Source organism: Sceloporus occidentalis, unplaced genomic scaffold (assembly GCF_023333645.1).
Source record: "Sceloporus occidentalis isolate IW3139 unplaced genomic scaffold, rSceOcc1.0.p SCAF_28, whole genome shotgun sequence".
Classification (NCBI taxonomy): Eukaryota; Metazoa; Chordata; class Lepidosauria; order Squamata; family Phrynosomatidae; genus Sceloporus; species Sceloporus occidentalis.
In genome coordinates, this window is record NW_028317008.1 from 8,051,301 (window position 1) to 8,070,163 (window position 18,863).

General features: G+C 41.5%; 1 protein-coding gene across 1 annotated transcript in view; it reads left to right on the forward strand.

Annotated features, from left to right (window-relative positions):
• Window positions 1–18,863, forward strand: part of LOC149299773 (phosphatidylinositol phosphatase PTPRQ-like) — a 115,604-nt gene that overhangs the window by 47,286 nt on the left and 49,455 nt on the right. The window contains exons 25-31 of the mRNA XM_089486045.1: window positions 1,165–1,326; window positions 1,417–1,596; window positions 1,745–1,852; window positions 2,655–2,936; window positions 15,191–15,373; window positions 16,368–16,469; window positions 18,184–18,304. Coding sequence (XP_089342171.1) covers window positions 1,165–1,326; window positions 1,417–1,596; window positions 1,745–1,852; window positions 2,655–2,936; window positions 15,191–15,373; window positions 16,368–16,469; window positions 18,184–18,304 — 1,138 coding nt within the window. The remainder of the gene's footprint in view (window positions 1–1,164; window positions 1,327–1,416; window positions 1,597–1,744; window positions 1,853–2,654; window positions 2,937–15,190; window positions 15,374–16,367; window positions 16,470–18,183; window positions 18,305–18,863) is intronic.

The following is an 18,863-nucleotide window of genomic DNA, read 5'->3' on the forward strand; positions in this document are numbered from 1 at the left end:
CCCATGCTTAACAGATGCTTGACAGATATATGCTTAAGATAATATTTTAACAGTATATAGATAAATGAGGTAGTTCATACATCTTTAGATGAAACTCTTAAGATTTGTCTTAAAATCGTGTTTTCCAAACATTTATCATGCTCAACATGATGGTTCTATCTTTAAAATGGAAAAACAGATGGTGGAACGTCCTACTCAAAGCAACATTATGTACATATACTAAAGGAGGTTAATTGCTGTGCAAAGCATGATCTCGCAACTAGACGGATTTCAGTTATAATCGTTATTATGTCAGCGGTGTTAAACTCCAACCCTTCAGGGACGCAGGCACATACAGGACAATGCATAGACATTTGTACAATAATAATCAGTGTTTATTACAGAAATCCTAACTCTGACATGATTCTCATCCTTTTAAGACTGGATTTGATACTTGAATATCATTCCTTTATATTCATTATTATACATTAAGATTTTACCATGGATAATGTCAGAGATGATCGTGTTAGGTTCTAAATGTGGTTAAAAGGACTGATTAAGGTCCTTCACACCAGGAAAAATGGGCAGACTAGATCGGCCGAATGGTTTCTATCTGCTATCATATTAAATGTTTCTATTATGTTTCTATTTAAGTCATACTCACATAGAGTTTGATGCTTCATGAATATCTACTGTAGTTTGGTGCATACACATCGCCTGCATCTCGCATTCTAATGCATATGACATTTCAGGTGTCAGTGTGAAGTAACCTAATGTTTCTAGATCTCCTTTATTTAGATGGCTACACAAACTCCACTATTTAGACCAAGACTCCTCATTCTTTTGGAGCTTTAGAACCAATAAATATGATGTATCACAAGTACAAGAAAGGAAACTGGGAACATGGGATAACTTAAAGAGGATGAAAATTCTAAATGTGTAGCAACCATAATAGCAACCAGACACATTTTCTCGTTGATTACCCCACACTTGACACAATTTCTAAATTGCATTTTAAACATGCTTAAGATTTTTACCGATTAAATATTCTGAGGGAGAATAAGAGCAAATACTTCTATTGATTTGTTTGTTTATATTTTTGCCATATTCTGATTTTGCTATGTGTTAAAGGATTTTGGTCTTTTTCCCACCACTGCATGTTGTCATTTTGGTTTTTTGTTCTAGATTTCGAGAACATACGCTATGGCATTGATATTGAGGCTGAACAGCTGACTTATATGGTTGAGAAACTGACGCCGTACACAGAGTATATGATTAGCGTGTCTGCTTTTACCACTGTAGGAGAAGGACCACCAACAGACATTGTACTAAGAACCAGTGAACAAGGTAATAATTCACTTACTAGTGTTTATGGGAAATTAATTGGGAATAGTTTTTATGGTTTCCAGTTATCCATCTGCTTCTTTTTCTTGTTAGTTCCCAGCTCAGTGCAGAATATAAGATATCAGAATATTAGCTCGACATCAGTTATGGTCTACTGGGATCCCCCTTTAGAGCCAAATGGAATGATAACTCAGTATACAGTTTATGCCATGGAGTTACATACAAGTAAAGCATTCCGTCTGAGTACCAACAACAACAGCATCCTCATTACAGGTAACTGCACGAGGGAATGTTTTCATTGTTCAATGTAAAGAACCATTAATGGCAAATAAATATTCTGTCAACTCATTGTTTCAAATGTCAGTGGCAATAATTGTGTTGTGTTTTTGCTCAGCTTATTAAATAACCATCTTTTTCTTAGGTTTAAAAATGTACACTGACTACAAAATGCGCGTTACAGCATCTACAACAGCAGGAGAGAGTTCTTTGTCGGAAGTAAATGATATTTTTGTGAGAACTCTTGAAGACGGTAAGTGTAAATATAATTTGCCTAGATGTATACAGACATAAACAAAATTGCTAGTTGATTTGGTCCCACTAGTTTTATGAAGGAACTGCCAACTTCACATTTTACCTGTACCTACTTTCCACTGTCCACCATTACAAAACTGTCTACACAATATACAATGCAAGGACGAGTTTATGATGTCATAGCTATTCCTCCCTATTAATGCATGCAAGGTGACCAATTCAGGCATTCAAAATAAATGGTACATTTACTCAAATATCACAACTAAAATTGTTTTATATGAAACAGTGCTATTGTTCAAATGACAACGCCACATCAATTTATTGCCCAGAAGGTAACTTTAGAAAGGTAGCTTGAACCAATCAATTGTTATGAATAGCAAGGCATTGCTTAATGGAAAGGAAGAATAAAGCAATGTTATGCACATATAGTGAGTTTCTAGTACATAGAACTTAGCTATGAAAAGTTTTGAAACAGAGGCAAGTCCACGTTAGCCCATGCTGGTTGGCCCCATATATAGCTTTGAATAATTCAATCCCAGAGTCTGCTACATTGAATTATGTATTTCATTTCAATAAAAATGAGCAGTGTTTTTCAACTCTTTCTTTGCATTCTGTTCTTGTTTCTGCATTAAACTATACGTTGTTCAGCGGGTACAAAAGCCTGATAGACAGACCAGTATGCTGGGTAATTAATAAACACAAGAATACACAACTTTGCAATGTGTTCAAATTGCATTGCTCATTTTTTTTTTAAACTGTTGCTTAACCACACAATTCCATCTTGTTATGTTTTATTTTAGTACCGGGATCACCACCGCAGAATTTAGTTTTAATTGGTGTTAATGCCACCGGAATTACTTTGGAGTGGTCATCTCCTTCAGAACCCAATGGAATTATTACACAGTATGAAATAATTTGCACTAATTCAACAACCTTATTTGTTCAGAACACCACATCAACCTCATACACCTTAAGTGACTTGAACCCTTACACACTCTACAATATATCAGTTCGGGCCTACACCAGATTTGGGAATGGAAACCAAAATACATCTGTGCTGTCTGTAAGAACATCTGAAACAGGTAGGGACATATTTTACCTTACAATTTACCATGAAACCATGAAAGCATATTTTGCTTATTATAATTAATTATGTGTATTTTTATTGTTTTAAATTAACTTCATGCTGTTAAAAACTACTGCCTTTTTTATTTTTCTATTTTTTAAAAAATAATTGTAGAACTTTAGTGACATTCATGGCTTGGAGGGTTTTTTTTAATATTATTTTTGTTAAAATATTTGTTAATATTTGTTTTCAGCTCCCAGCAGCCCACCGTACAATTTGCTCTACAGAAATATTTCTTCAACAAGGGTGATGATTACTTGGCTACCGCCACTTTATGCAAACGGAATTATAATTTTTTATAAAATAAATTATTGGAATTCCTCGCACTCTCTGACAAGCATTAGTAATGATTCTTTGATTATTTTATCCGACCTGAAGAAATATTCACAGTATCAGGTGGTTGTATCAGGCCACACTATACATGGAGATGGAAATCAAACCAGTGACATTCTGTACATGACCACTATGGAAGATGGTAAGTTGATATGATATTTAAGTTTACTCACTTATTTAATGTGTTTTTTTAGTTATTGTCTTCCTGTAATTTTTAAACAAAAATATATTTAGTGGTATATTTTGTAATGTTCGTTTTCTGTACTCTGGCTGAAACCATTGTCTATGTAAGATTCTGAAAAAGTAATGTTTCAATTTGTATTGATGTTTTATACACATAGTCCATGGCAAAGAGAGACGGTTGATTAACATAAGAAATCTAGTTTAAAGCTTAATTCAGTGTTTTGTTGTAGGCAACAGGTATAGAGACATGACTATGAATACATGCATGCATAATGGTGAATTATCTACACACAAAGGTTGTTATGTTGGATAAAAATACCAACAATGGGATTGCTCCTAGAGCTTCTTATGTAGTGGGGTATTTAAACAAGAACAAAAATATGTTTCAACCATCATAAGAACATTATCAAACTACCGGTACTTATTGTTAGACTTGGGCACCAGGGGGCTCTTCGTGTTCGTCTTCGTGCTCGTCTTCGGGGAAAAAAAAATCTTCGTATTCCGCGAATATTCGCCCGTTCCTGTCTTCTCTTCGGGCGAATATTCGCGGACATTCTTCGTGCTCGTTTAATCTTCGTTTTCCTCCTGGTTGCCTAGCAGGGGTTAATACGGGGTTAATAACACATCACAGCAGCAGCAGCTGCCGTGAAGGTACGTGTGTGCAGCTCTATTGGTCGTTTCGGCAGGGGGCTGGTCTGGCATCAACGAGTGAATTGCAGAACTGCAGAATGCACTTCATTCGTTGATGGCAGGCGAGCCCCCTGCCGAAACGACCAATAGAGTTGCACACACATACCGAGGTGTACTGTCCATAGATGTTTAATAAAAGAATAGGGAATATTTTACATTTTTAAATTGATTTTGGACCACTTTACATGCCTAACATTTGCTACCTATTTACAATGGCATACTTTGCAACAACCCAACTTACTTATTGGACAGGACTGGAAAATAGCAGGACTGTCCACCAAAATCTTGGGTGTGTTGGCAGGTATGCTGATGGAAAAATGTTGGACAAGAACTAAAAAATAGCTTAGGGTTAATGTACGGTTATGTTTAAGATTAGTAGCAGTGCACTGGTTTGGTTAAAGATGGATTATGTCTAAATAATAATAATTTAATTTTAATGTTTTTTTAAAAAAAAAAATAGGGGTTTATTTAAATGTATTTTAAAGTTAGATTTATTATTTAGTACTTGATTATATTTATTAAATGTTTATAGTAGCGTTACCTACCGAGCTATAACTACCTATGTGTATTTGCATTTTGCATACCTAGTTTAGCTAAATTAGATGGGACAGGACTGGAAAAAAGCAGGACTGTCCCTGAAAAAGTTGGGTCTGTTGGCAGGTATGTGGATGGAAAAATGTTATAGGGTGAAGTGTGAGTTATAGTGTTAATGTAATGCTATTAGTGAGTGAAGGCCAGGGCAAATAACAAGGAAAAGGTCCTTGTGTTTTGTGCATTGTAAGTGTGTGTGTATGTGTGTTATGTGTGATGTCACTGTGTGTTATATGTGTTATATGTGTTATTGTGTGTGTTATGTTTGGTTGGTTGTGTATCAGAAGGAAAATAATGAAATGGAAAAGGAAATGGGAAAGGCAAATGAGTGGGCAATTGGCGACCCGCTCACCTGTTTCACCCCAGGGCAAAGCACCCAAACACTGTCAGTCTTAGACGTTTGGCAGCAGACTTCCAGAGCTCAGACACAAGGCCCTAGCGTAAGCTGGCCACTCCGGCGGAGGTAGCAGGCGTTGCCACACCGCAAACAGAGGCAGCCAGGGGGGAGAAACTGCCCTTACCATTAGGGACATTTTGGGCATGACTCTAGCCAGGAAGCGAACTGGCAGAGAAGAGATGCTGGCACCACCACCAGCAGCAGCATTGAAAAGGCGAATGAGTGGGCAATTGGCGACCCACTCACCTGTTTCACCCCAGGGCAAAGCACCCAAACACTGTCAGTCTTAGACGTTTGGCAGCAGACTTCCAGAGCTCAGACACAAGGCCCTAGCGTAAGCTGGCCACTCCGGCGGAGGTAGCAGGCGTTGCCACACCGCAGACAGAGGCAGCCAGGGGGGAGAAACTGCCCTTACAATTAGGGACATTTTGGGCATGACTCTAGCCAGGAAGCGAACTGGCAGAGAAGAGATGCTGGCACCACCACCACCACCACCACCACCAGCAGCATTGAAAAATTGGAAAGGCGAATGAGAGGGCAATTGGCGACCCGCTCACCTGTTTCACCCCAGGGCAAAGCACCCAAACACTGTCAGTCTTAGACGTTTGGCAGCAGACTTCCAGAGCTCAGACACAAGGCCCTAGCGTAAGCTGGCCACTCCGGCGGAGGTAGCAGGCGTTGCCACACCGCAGACAGAGGCAGCCAGGGGGGAGAAACTGCCCTTACAATTAGGGACATTTGAGGCATGACACTAGCCAGGAAGCGAACTGGCAGAGAAGAGATGCTGGCACCACCACCAGCAGCAGCATTGAAAAGGCGAATGAGTGGGCAATTGGCGACCCACTCACCTGTTTCACCCCAGGGCAAAGCACCCAAACACTGTCAGTCTTAGACGTTTGGCAGCAGACTTCCAGAGCTCAGACACAAGGCCCTAGCGTAAGCTGGCCACTCCGGCGGAGGTAGCAGGCGTTGCCACACCGCAAACAGAGGCAGCCAGGGGGGAGAAACTGCCCTTACCATTAGGGACATTTTGGGCATGACTCTAGCCAGGAAGCGAACTGGCAGAGAAGAGATGCTGGCACCACCACCAGCAGCAGCATTGAAAAGGCGAATGAGTGGGCAATTGGCGACCCACTCACCTGTTTCACCCCAGGGCAAAGCACCCAAACACTGTCAGTCTTAGACGTTTGGCAGCAGACTTCCAGAGCTCAGACACAAGGCCCTAGCGTAAGCTGGCCACTCCGGCGGAGGTAGCAGGCGTTGCCACACCGCAGACAGAGGCAGCCAGGGGGGAGAAACTGCCCTTACCATTAGGGACATTTGATTCATGACACTAGCCAGGAAGCAAACTGGCATCGAAGAGACACTGGCACCACCACCAGCAGCAGCAGCAGAATTGGGAAAGGCGAATGAGTGGGCAATTGGCGACCCACTCACCTGTTTCACCCCAGGGCAAAGCACCCAAACACTGTCAGTCTTAGACGTTTGGCAGCAGACTTCCAGAGCTCAGACACAAGGCCCTAGCGTAAGCTGGCCACTCCGGCGGAGGTAGCAGGCGTTGCCACACCGCAAACAGACGCAGCCAGAGGGGAGAAACTGCCCTTACCACTAGGGACATTTTGGGCATGACTCTAGCCAGGAAGCGAACTGGCAGAGAAGAGATGCTGGCACCACCACCACCACCAGCAGCAGCATTGAAAAATGGGAAAGGCGAATGAGTGGGCAATTGGCGACCCACTCACCTGTTTCACCCCAGGGCAAAGCACCCAAACACTGTCAGTCTTAGACGTTTGGCAGCAGACTTCCAGAGCTCAGACACTAGGCCCTAGCGTAAGCTGGCCACTCCGGCGGAGGTAGCAGGCGTTGCCACACCGCAGACAGAGGCAGCCAGGGGGGAGAAACTGCCCTTACCATTAGGGACATTTGATTCATGACACTAGCCAGGAAGCGAACTGGCATCGAAGAGACACTGGCACCACCACCAGCAGCAGCAGCAGCAGAATTGGGAAAGGCGAATGAGTGGGCAATTGGCGACCCACTCACCTGTTTCACCCCAGAGCAAAGCATCCAAACACTGTCAGTCCTTGGCGTTTGGGAGCGGACTTCCAGAGCTCAGACACAAGGCCCTAGCGTAAGCTGGCTACATTGGCGGAGGTAGCAGGCGTTGCCACACCGCAGCAAGTGCAACCAGGGGGGAGAAACTGCCCTTACCATAAGGGACATTTGAGGCATGACACTAGCCAGGAAGCGAACTGGCAGAGAAGAGACACTGGCACCACCACCAGCAGCAGCAGCAGCAGCATTGGAAAAGGCGAATGAGTGGGCAATTGACGACCCGCTCACCTGTTTCACCCCAGGGCAAAGCATCCAAAAACTGTCAGTCCTTGGCGTTTGGGAGCGGACTTCCAGAACTCAGACACAAGGCCCTAGCGTAAGCTGGCTACACCGGCGGAGGTAGCAGGCGTTGCCACACCGCAACAAGTGCAACCAGGGGGGAGAAACTACCCTTACCATCAGGGACATTCGAGGCATGACACTAGCCAGGAAGCGAACTGGCATTGAAGAGAGACACTGGCACCACCACCAGCAGCAGCAGAATTGGGAAAGGCGAATGAGTGGGCAATTGACGACCCGCTCACCTGTTTCACCCCAGGGCAAAGCATCCAAGCACTGTCAGTCCTTGGCGTTTGGGAGCAGACCTACAGAACTCAGACACAAGGCCCTAGCGTAAGCTGGCTACACCGGCGGAGGTAGCAGGCGTTGCCACACCGCAGCAAGTGCAACCAGGGGGGAGAAACTACCCTTACCATCAGGGACATTCGAGGCATGACACTAGCCAGGAAGCGAACTGGCATTGAAGAGAGACACTGGCACCACCACCAGCAGCAGCAGAATTGGGAAAGGCGAATGAGTGGGCAATTGACGACCCGCTCACCTGTTTCACCCCAGGGCAAAGCATCCAAGCACTGTCAGTCCTTGGCGTTTTGGAGCAGACCTACAGAACTCAGACACAAGGCCCTAGCATAAGCTAGCTACACCGGCGGAGGTAGCAGGCGTTGCCACACCGCAGCAAGTGCAACCAGGGGGGAGAAACTACCCTTTCCATTAGGGACATCTGAGGCATGATTTCAGCCAGGAAGCGAACTGGCAAAAGATACTGGCACCACCACCAGCAGCAGCGTTGGAAACGGAAAAAGGTGAATGAGTGGGCAATTGACGACCCACTCACCTGTTTCACCCCAGGGCAAAGCATCCAAAGACTGTCAGTCCTAGGCGTTTGGGAGCGGACTTACAGAGCTCAGACACTAGGCCCTAGCGTAAATTGGCTACACCAGCGGAGGTAGCAGGCATTGCCACACCGCAGCAAGTGCAACCAGGGGGAGAAACTACCTTAAACATTAGAGAGAAAAAATTTAACTTTCCAAGCTAAGAGCTGGGTAACCCAATTTGGGCAGATTGAATTTAAGAAAGGCAATCTGCTCCATCAGATGAGGTGCCATGCGTGAGCGCTGTGGACTCAGTATGTTTCCAGTCATAGAAAACACGCGCTCACTTTGAACAGTGGTTGGCGGACATGATAGAAGCTGCTGCGCAACCCATGAGAGTGCAGGCCACACACTCTTCTTTTCATCCCAGTAGCTAAGAGGATCAACATTAGGAGCAGAAGGAACTTCACAGAGGTAAAGTTTGACCATTTCAGCAGCACTACTCTCCTTTCTGCTGCTAGCTCTGTCAGATGGTCCAACTATACTGCCAAGTGCCTCTTCCCAAAACGCAGCTGCTCCACTCAGCTGTGTTGTGCTGCTTGTGGCACTGCTGCTGATGCTGCTGCTAGGGGTAGCAGACCACATCATCTCTTCCTCCTCCTGCACCTCACCCTCCTCGGACAGCATTCCCATTTTACGCTGCCAGTCACGCACCTTGTTGACCAATTGCTCCCGGTAGCTACTGAGAACATTGAATTTCAAAGCTAGCTTTCCCTTAATTCTTGGATCACAAAGGCACGCTAGCATCATTTCGGGACTCTCTTCCATTCGCTTGCGAAGGTGTACTTTTAGCAGATCCTTCAGCTTCCTGACTATGGCTGCTACGTCAGGATGTAGAGTGCCACCTTGAACAGCCTCACGGTTTCCAAGGAACACATCCATCTTGCTGCCTAGATGGGAGAACACTGGGATTACCTGGGCCAGACTGGCAGTGTTTGAGCTTAAATTTTCTGTGGCATCCCTGAATGGTTTAAGGACTGCCACTAGCTGGGCGATCACTGTCCAATCCTCCCTATTCAATGGAGAGGTAATCCCAATATTGTGCTCTGAGGCAAGATTATGGATTGCCCTCTGCTGCTCCAAAATCCTCTCTAGCATGTCTAACGTGGAGTTCCACCGTGTACTGACATCCTGACGTAGGCAGTGTACGGGAAGACCTGACCTCTCTTGCTCTTCCCTCAAAAGTTGGCTAGCCTTAACACTATGGTGAAAGTGCCCAGCGATCTTTCTGCAGCGGGACAGAACTACTGCTGCCACATTAGTTCCTTCTGACATTGCTGCCTTCACTACAAGATGGATGATGTGGGCTGCACAGCGCACACCAACAATATGACCATCTCGCAGCGCTTTCACCATATTGGCACCTCCGTCAGTTACCACAAAACCAACTTCAACATTGGTGCCCGCCTCTGCTCCCACCCAAAGGCTAAACATTTTCCTAATCGCATGCAGAATATTTTGGGAAGTGTGCTTTTCATCCATCACTTCTGCATGGAGAAGGAATGATCGGTAGCCTGCTGCAGCAACTTCCTTAGACACACCGGGCTGCCACCAGTGTGCTGTCAAAGAAAGAAAGGCATGCTGGGCGCTAGGTGCACTCCACAAATCTGTAGTGAAATGAACACACTGACCAGCAGCCTTGGAAAGCTCCTCTTTCACTGCTGCAACACAGGACCGATACAGCGAGGGGACAATGTTCCTGCTGAAAGTGGAACGTGACGGAACTGTGTATTGTGGAGCCACAGCCGCCATCAATTGTTTGAAAGGCTCCCCTTCAATCATGGAGAAGGATGCCCCTCCAACAGCAATGAACTGACCAATAAGTCGCGTTACTTTATTGGCCTGCTGTTTGGGCATCGTTCTCTTGGAGTGGAATGCCCCAAATTCTTCCAGGGTGGGCTGGGCATGCAGTGCTCCAACCTGCCTTGGTCTCTGGCTGCCAGCACTAGTTGCTTCTGCTGCTGCTGCTGCTGCTATTGGCTCAGAAGAAGAAGCTGTTGGGGTTTTTCCACGGCCACCAGCTATGCTGCCTGCACTAAGTTTTACCTCTGCATCTTTCCCCAATAGCACAGCGTTGTGTTGAGTGCTGAGGTGATGCTTCATGCTAGCACTGGTAAAATGGCCAGACACTTTCCCTCTGCTTATTAGCTTCCCACAATGTTTGCACTTTCCATAGCGCCCTTCTTCAACATTTTCAAAGTGCTCCCAAATTGGGGCGCGCATAGCCTTGGAGTGTGCCTTGGGTGCTGCTCTTACTGCTCGGGGTGGATGAACAGAGGCAGAACTAGTGGTGGTGGGACTGGTGGTAACAGTACTGGCCATAGTGGGACTGCTAATTGCTTTAGATTTGCTAGGTTTTGCTGCTGCTGCTGGTGGTGGTGATGGTGATGATCGTAGCGGAGAAGGTGGAGGCTCAGGGGAAAATTGTGCACTAGTCATTTGGACACTGCTCCCTGAGGAATCTGATTCCTGACCACTCATCTCCTCTACTTCCTCTGGCTCATAGTCTAGCTCTTCATTAGCCAGATCGAATGGAATTCCTGCTAGGCTGGAGCTAAGACTGATATCGTCGTGAGACTCGTGACTAGTAGTAGTGCGAGCAGGAAGAATAGACTCTGCACTTGGCCTCTCAGTCTCAGGCTCCTCTGCTACCTCGCTAGGTGGAGTTCCACTATGTGTAGCCCTCTCTCTAACTGTCTTTACAAAAATTTTGTAAGGACTTGGTGGCTTGCTAGAGGTACTAGGAGGACATGGCGTGGCGGTACCAGTGGGAACAGTAGGCGCAGCACTAGTGGTGGTAGAGGCGGGGGTGGTGGTGGTGGTGGTTTTCCCTACAAAGGAATGAGATCGCTTTGGTTTGGGACCCCTCTGAGTCTTGCTGCTAATTTGGCTCTGCTTGGTACCTTGCATGCTGCTGGTGGATGGGGAAGATGCTGCTTGGGGCAAAAGGCACTTCTTTTTAGTCACTGGGCTGGTACTACTTGTGCTACCCTTTAACTTTGAACGTGCTTCTGGTGCTTTAGGCTTTCCGTAAAAAACCATAGAGCTTGTGGGCCTAGCCGCACTACTACTGCCTGCTTTTGGTGCCTTTCCTTTACTTGATGATCCTTCAAGCAATGCTTCCCCAAATGATAAGCGAGAGCTTGGCCTACTTGGCCGACTAGACTGACGCAAAGGCTGCATCTTAGAGCTGGTGGTGGTGCTGGTGGTGGTGCTGCTGGTGGTGGTGGTGGTGGTAGATGGAGCTTGTCCCTCCTTAGTCCCAAAAGGAGGATCCATTTCAAATTTTGTGTTGTGTGTGTAGTGTAGTGTAGTGTAGTGTAGTGTTTAAAAAACTATAAAAAAAAAAATAAAAAAATAAAAATAAAAAAAAGGAAAAACGAATTAAAGACAAAAAAATTAGAGGAAGTTCTCTTCAGTGCTACTGCTTAAAAAGTAAAACTATGCACTACTGCACTGTGCTGTGTGCAATCTGCCAAAATCCTAAAGTTATTGAAATTATTAACTCAAGATTAACTATTTAATAACTAGCAGTATTTTATTTTTAATTTGAATTTACACGGGCCTAAGAGCTTAGCCTACCACTATGCTAGCCTAAAGCTATATTTCCTTACTATAAGTCTACCTCTAGGCAGACGCTCTCAAACCCACTAAGCTAAAGTGAGGTTAAATCAGATTCAGTATATGATTTATTAATTAATATTAAGTTATATAATATTAATAGATTAGAACTAATTTACTTATATATTATGTATTATAGATAGAAGAATATAGATTATGAATTAGAATTTAGAATTAGAATTACTTATATTATAGATTATGAATTAGAATATTATTATTTATAATATATTATAGATTAAGATTAAAGAAGATTAGAATTATTTTAGTACTACAGCTAGTAGCTTGAAGCTTTGCTTAGTACAGCTCGTCACAGTCAATTTTTCTTGAAAAGAATTAGAAATAAAATAAAATGTCACAGCAAAACGGTTATCTTCACTGCTTGCTGCACTCACTAGCCCAACAAGTTCACTTCACTGATGGACTGAGGTGAGCAAAACACTAAGGGTACTTTTAATAAAATTGAAATAAAATGTAAAATAAATGAGAAAATCTTTGCAAAACAGTTAACGTCACTGCTTGCTGATCAAAAAAAAACACAGCACTTATGCGGCTGCACTCACTAGCCCAACAAGTTCACTTCACTGATGGACTGAGGTGAGCAAAACAAATGAAATAAAATGAAAGATTAATTAAGAAAAATTGACTTGGTCTCTTACTGTTGCTAAAACAAAGCACAAACTATAGAGCTGCAGCACCAGTACTAATAAGATTAGCTGAACTATACGCTAGTAGTAATTAATTAATATTATTACTTTTATTTATAGCTAATTTAATTAACTATTAAGATAAGAAAGAATTAGAGAATTATTGATATTACTGATTTTAGATTAGACACTAGTAGATGTTCTGAATGTCTACAGTACACTCTACACTAGTATACTATTACTAACTATAACTGACAAATATATATATAATTTTATAATGAATTCAATTATTAATTATATTAATTAATATTACTGATTTTAAATTAGACACTAGTAGATGAATGTCTACAGTACACTCTACACTAGTATACTATAGTATATATATATATATGACTGACAAATATATATATATATATATAATATTATAATGAACTATTAAATTATAGATTCTATTAAATTGTAATTTATAAATTCTATTTAATTTATTTAAGCAGGACAGGCAATAGGCACTAGTGCCAGCCCAGGGCAAGGGCACCCCAGTGCCACTGAGGCACTGGGTGCACTGTCAACTCAACAGCACTTACACTAAAGTTGATGACAAATTAATTTTAAAAAAATTAAATTAATCAAATTATTATTATTAAATATATTAATTAAGTAGCACTGAAGTGAGGATGAAGTACACAGTGAGAAATGGCAGGCTAAGGCTTACCAGTCTCACACAGAACAGAACAATCTCTCTCTGTAACGCTCGGATGCAGCACAGCAGTGTTGCCAAAGCAGTCACAGCGAAAAATGAATGGATCTCTCAGGCAAGCTCTGGTCTTATAAAGGCGCCTTCAGAATTCAAAAAACAGCAGCACAGGCCCTTAGCGTTACGTCACAAGAGTGAGCTGATTGGACAGACGAGGATCAGCTCACTCCTGTTTGAAATTTTGGCGGTTGCGCGGCAAAAACGAAGACGATCACGAAGAATCTTCGATTCTTCGTGATTGTGAGTCTTCGTCTTCGCCTACGGTTTGCCGGCACTGTATTCTGTTCTACGTTCCTTCGGAACGAACAAAAAAACGGCCTCTTCGTGCTCGTTTTCATGTTCGCCCGAAGACGAATGCACAAGTCTACTTATTGTGCAGTGCGGTTGATGTAACAACTATTGTATATGTTGACGCAGGATACATTACATGGTTTTGGCATCGACTTTAGGTGATCTTGACAACTCTACCCAAGCTTCACCTAGAATGTATGATTGTGATGGATGGAACTTTATATATAGGGTCAAAATATTTGTGAAGTTGCTATACATGCTAAAGCAGGGGAGCACTTGAGCAAGGGGCTTCACCATACATCTCCAAATTTTAAATGGGCAAGAAGAAGATGTTTGCTTTTCAGGCTGTGGTTAGAACAATGGACAGGTTACATGGTTTTGGCCATGCTTTTTCTGTCACTTATTGACCTATTTAGCCTACATAATGCACATTCAACACATATATTTACATAGTTTTGTTGCTAAAGACCTTTTCTTACTTTTATATACACTTTACTGTGACTATGGGCTGTAATATAGTTAAGAATATAATGCAATTAGCTCTGAAACATTTAGTCCTTGTAAACTTACATCACTCTCATGTAAACTTTCTATACAAACTAAAAGAGCACTGTGTTAATAATGTTTACTGCTCAAGTGGGCACTGAGAACACATTACAAAACACAATGGGGCAATTTGGGCATTTAACTTGTGCCGCTGATTTGGTAACTGACTATGGGAAAAGGAGCAGTTATCACTGTCCACACTGTTTATAATTAAATTACAAAATATGGTGCTATTTCTCCATACCGACATCTCCTTACATGTCTCTTTTTCCTTTGTTTTTTTCCTGCAGTTCCTGATGATGCACCTCATAACCTGTCCTACCGAACTCTAAACTCTACTTCCATACAGCTGTTTTTCTATCCACCTTCCTCTCCCAATGGGATCATTACTTATTACTCAATAACGTGTTTAGGAGCAGATGGCAGAGCTTTGCATTTCAATAGTAGTAGCTGCTCTGTGATTGTTAGTGGCCTCAAAAAATATGGCGATTATGCTGTCGCTGTAAGAGCAAGTACGTCCATGGGAACTGGAATGGAGACAAGTAGCCCGCTTTTTGTAAGAACTGATGAAGATGGTAATTTGTACATAAAATTCAACTTATCCTGCAACATCTATACTCCACATACTCTTCTCTTTATCACTTGTTTTATGAGTAATTATCTGTCTTTGTGTGTGGGAACAGTGTATACTGCAAGTTCTCTCAAGGATTTTAACAAAAAATGTGGCAAAAATCATGTTCATATCATTTTTAAATAAATGGAACTTGTTTAATTTCTTATAGTCTCTTCACCAGAATTACCGGTATATTAAACTAGCCAGAAGCTTTATGTTTATTGAAATATACATATCTGTCCTATATGCTTATTTTCTCCCATTTTCTTTGTTTCTTGCAGTACCCGATAGTTCACCAGAAAACATAACCTATAGAAATATATCATCGACAGAAATAGTAGTGTCATTTTCTCCACCCCTTATGCCAAATGGCATCATAAGGTATTATACAATATACATTGCATGGCTGAATGGAACATTGGAGAGAACCCTAAACACCACTAATCTTTCAGCGAATGTAACTGGTAAGAATGTGATAGCTATTCGAATTATGGTAGTAACGGAATGGTCATAAGCCTTTTATAGAAAAAAAAAAAGAGAAATGGAAAATTACCTAGGAACTTGGTAGGATGTGAGGACCCTCCTTAGACCCGTGAAATGTGGAAGTGCTGTTTGTAACTGATACAGATTTGGACAATAAACAAAAAGACAGTTTTTTTCCCATCAGCTGTCTTTAGGATTATTGTTACTAAGATGCGTTCTGATATGTGTTGCAGTTGAAGGGCATCACTGTGGTAAGGCTTGCAAACTTAGGTAGCTAGGACATCACTGCTACCTAAAAAAAAGAAATTATGTGACTAGCAGTCCTGTTGCCACCATAATTTCATTAAAGACTTTGTGTTTGAGAGTCAAATGGTACAGCTCACGTTTGTACTTTGATGAACCACTGGCTTATTGTGTTTCCTTGGTCCATAATCAATAACATGTACCAGTACACAGCCATTGAGATCCAAAACAGCATAAACGCAGCCCAGGGGGTCTCAGGATTTTGATATGCCAGTGCATATTGTTTGTTCCAAGTGGTTGTTGGATAGTTCTTCAACAAAAAATGGCCTCCAGTCTGCAATCAAGAACACATGATAATAAGAATAAGAAGAATTAGTATTTATATAGCGCATTTCTCCCAAAGGGACTCAAAAGGCTTTTAGCGTATGCTCTCGAAATTAACTGGCAGCTGAATAATAGATGTTACACATTCACAGGAGCAGCAGCATTGTAGAAAAGACTACACACCTTTTGCCTAGGAAAGCAATTACAAAAATGGCACTACAATACTTTTAAAAAAGTAATATAACTCAACATTTGAATTTGAATCTGATTTTTGTTATTACAACAATTTATATTTGAGAAGGGAAAACTATAGTAACAGACAAGATACCCAAACTATAATAGCATTTCATGTACCCAAAATGTAGTTTACCACAATTGTAACATCTTTTTTTATTCATTCACATGCAGGTTTGAAGATGTATACCAGGTATATCCTTAGATTGTCTGCTAGTACAATCAAAGGGGAAGGCATTCTCAGTGTACCATACTACATTGTAACAGAAGAAGATGGTAAGTGGAAATGTCTGGTGTTTACTTGTAACATAAACCAATGGATACAATAATTGAACAATGGGATAGAAGATTTGATTGTGCTCTTAATAATGAAGTGTTAGTAGTGGGTTTGTAAATGTTTAATTAAAAATACACAATAGTTCATGTTACTTGAAACAAATGATTTTACTGCAGCTCACAGTTAACAAGTCAACAGACAGTCAAGCTGTAAAGAGTTGTAAACTGTGAATAGAAGCCCAGTAGTTAAATGTAGAAAGTGATTCTGATGGCGTGTTTGCCCGATCTGTATTACAGGTCCCTATGTATCAATCTTGAGCAACTGATAATTACACGGGTCCAAATATGTAGCAATTATTGCTTATAGAGATTCTTTGGGAAACTTGTAAACAGAAATATCTGATAGTTCAATATTGTAAGCACCTGAGGCTTTTATCTCTATGATTCACATAATTAAAGTACAAAACATAAGAATACGGTGATCATCTTTTCAAAACAAACACCTACCACATTTGCGTAACATATAACTGCACATGACCAAGCAAAAATTATTTAAAGGACCAACATGGCCCATCTTACTGGGACAACTCACCTTAGACACCAGCAGTTATTTTGAACTCTCATGGAGACCTTATTCACTGGAGCCAGGTAGACTTCACCTGTTGAACCTCCCAAAGGGACTTCCTGAAATTATTTTTCTGGGTCATCTTGAGCCTGGCATGTTCTGTTGAACTTCCTCTAGCCATTCCCTCAAGTTATTCACCAGTGCCACGCCAGGCCTCTTCTACAAGTTATTCATACTTGGAGTAAACTATCAGTTCAGTTGTTTCTTCATTTATGTTGGCTATCCCATATTCTGTATTTTCATCTCTAGTTTGCCATGCACTAGTGAGAAAAGTGATAATGGTTAAGGCTTATGAGTGGGAACAACTACTGGACCCCATGTTGGTTAAAATGCTGAAATAGCTTGAAAACTACTGCACCATTAATTATGACAGCAAATGTTCTTAAAGTAACAGACCATTTTCAGATACGTCACCTACAGTTTTGGATGGATAATTAAAAAAAAAATCTTATAGTTAATGGTTAGTTTTGACCCTGCATACAAATACTGTATATTTTGTTGGATAGTGTGGTTTTATAATGGTCAGTACATTCTGCATAAATAGTATATTGTGTGTATCCGTATGTTTTTTGGGAGATTGGAAATGCTGATGCTCAGTGTGGAATCCCATCTTTTATGATCTTTTATGATGTTCTGCTCAGTAGAAATTTTCCCACCCCTTATAGCCTGTAATCATTTCCAGCTTTTTTCGTCCCAAATGAGTTGTGCTGAAAAAATACTGTAGTTTTTACACGCATTCACACCTATAAAGCAGCTTTTTTCTTTAATTGGAACAAAATAATATTACCGCTCAGAATTTTGATATTAGGCACATCACCATGGTATGCCTACTGAACTACTTTCTCATGGAATCGCTCTTTCCATTGAATCATAGAAACAGATGTGTTAATACCACCATGGAAAATTGCCCTCCTTTCCTTTGGCAAAAACATAAAGCGGTTTTAGTGGAGTTGATAGAGTTGAAATACCTGGTCTTCAGTTTTTAGTTTCAGGATTACGGATATTGCTTACAGTGAAAATGTAGCTGTGGTCAGATGTGGTGGATTAGTTGACTCATTCGTAATTGTGTTTTTGATTGTTTATTTTCAGTTCCATCATCTCCCCCACTTTCACTTTATGTAAAACAGTTATCCAGTAGGGTTGTGAAGTTGTCATGGAAACCACCTCTTGAGCCAAATGGGATTATACTTTTCTACACTGTCTTCATTTGGTAAGATACAAAATCACTTGATTAAAAAATGGAAAATGTTTCCAGACATGTTCAGTAACTCTTTAAACAGTTAGAAGCTTGTGGCCTGGATCTACATGTTTAAGTTCAATACATGTATTGCAGCAGTATTGCTGACCCTGAGCAGCATATATTATTGTGGCACTAAAATCATATATTAACTAGTAGATGTTTTACAGATAAAAAAACCCCAATATATAATCATTAAAATCCCACCTAATTTGTATACATGGTTAAATATATCTTCCTCTTGTCGGGTTCTAAATGATTATTCTTCATTGCTAATTGTTGATTGATTCAGGCAGGGTTTGTAAAGGTGAAGTTAGTTAGTTACTTCAGTACAAGAAGTGGATCAGATAGTGCTGGCTCTGCCACAGGCGGGCACCAACCTCTGCTCACATGAAGTAGACTTTTAAATATTTCTAAAACAAATGCACTGACTGATGGACAGAATAACATGCCATAGGTAATTTTGATTATTGAATTTAGTTTTACTATGATACAAAGCGTTTCCCCAAGTTTCACTGAGCTGTAGTGGCTT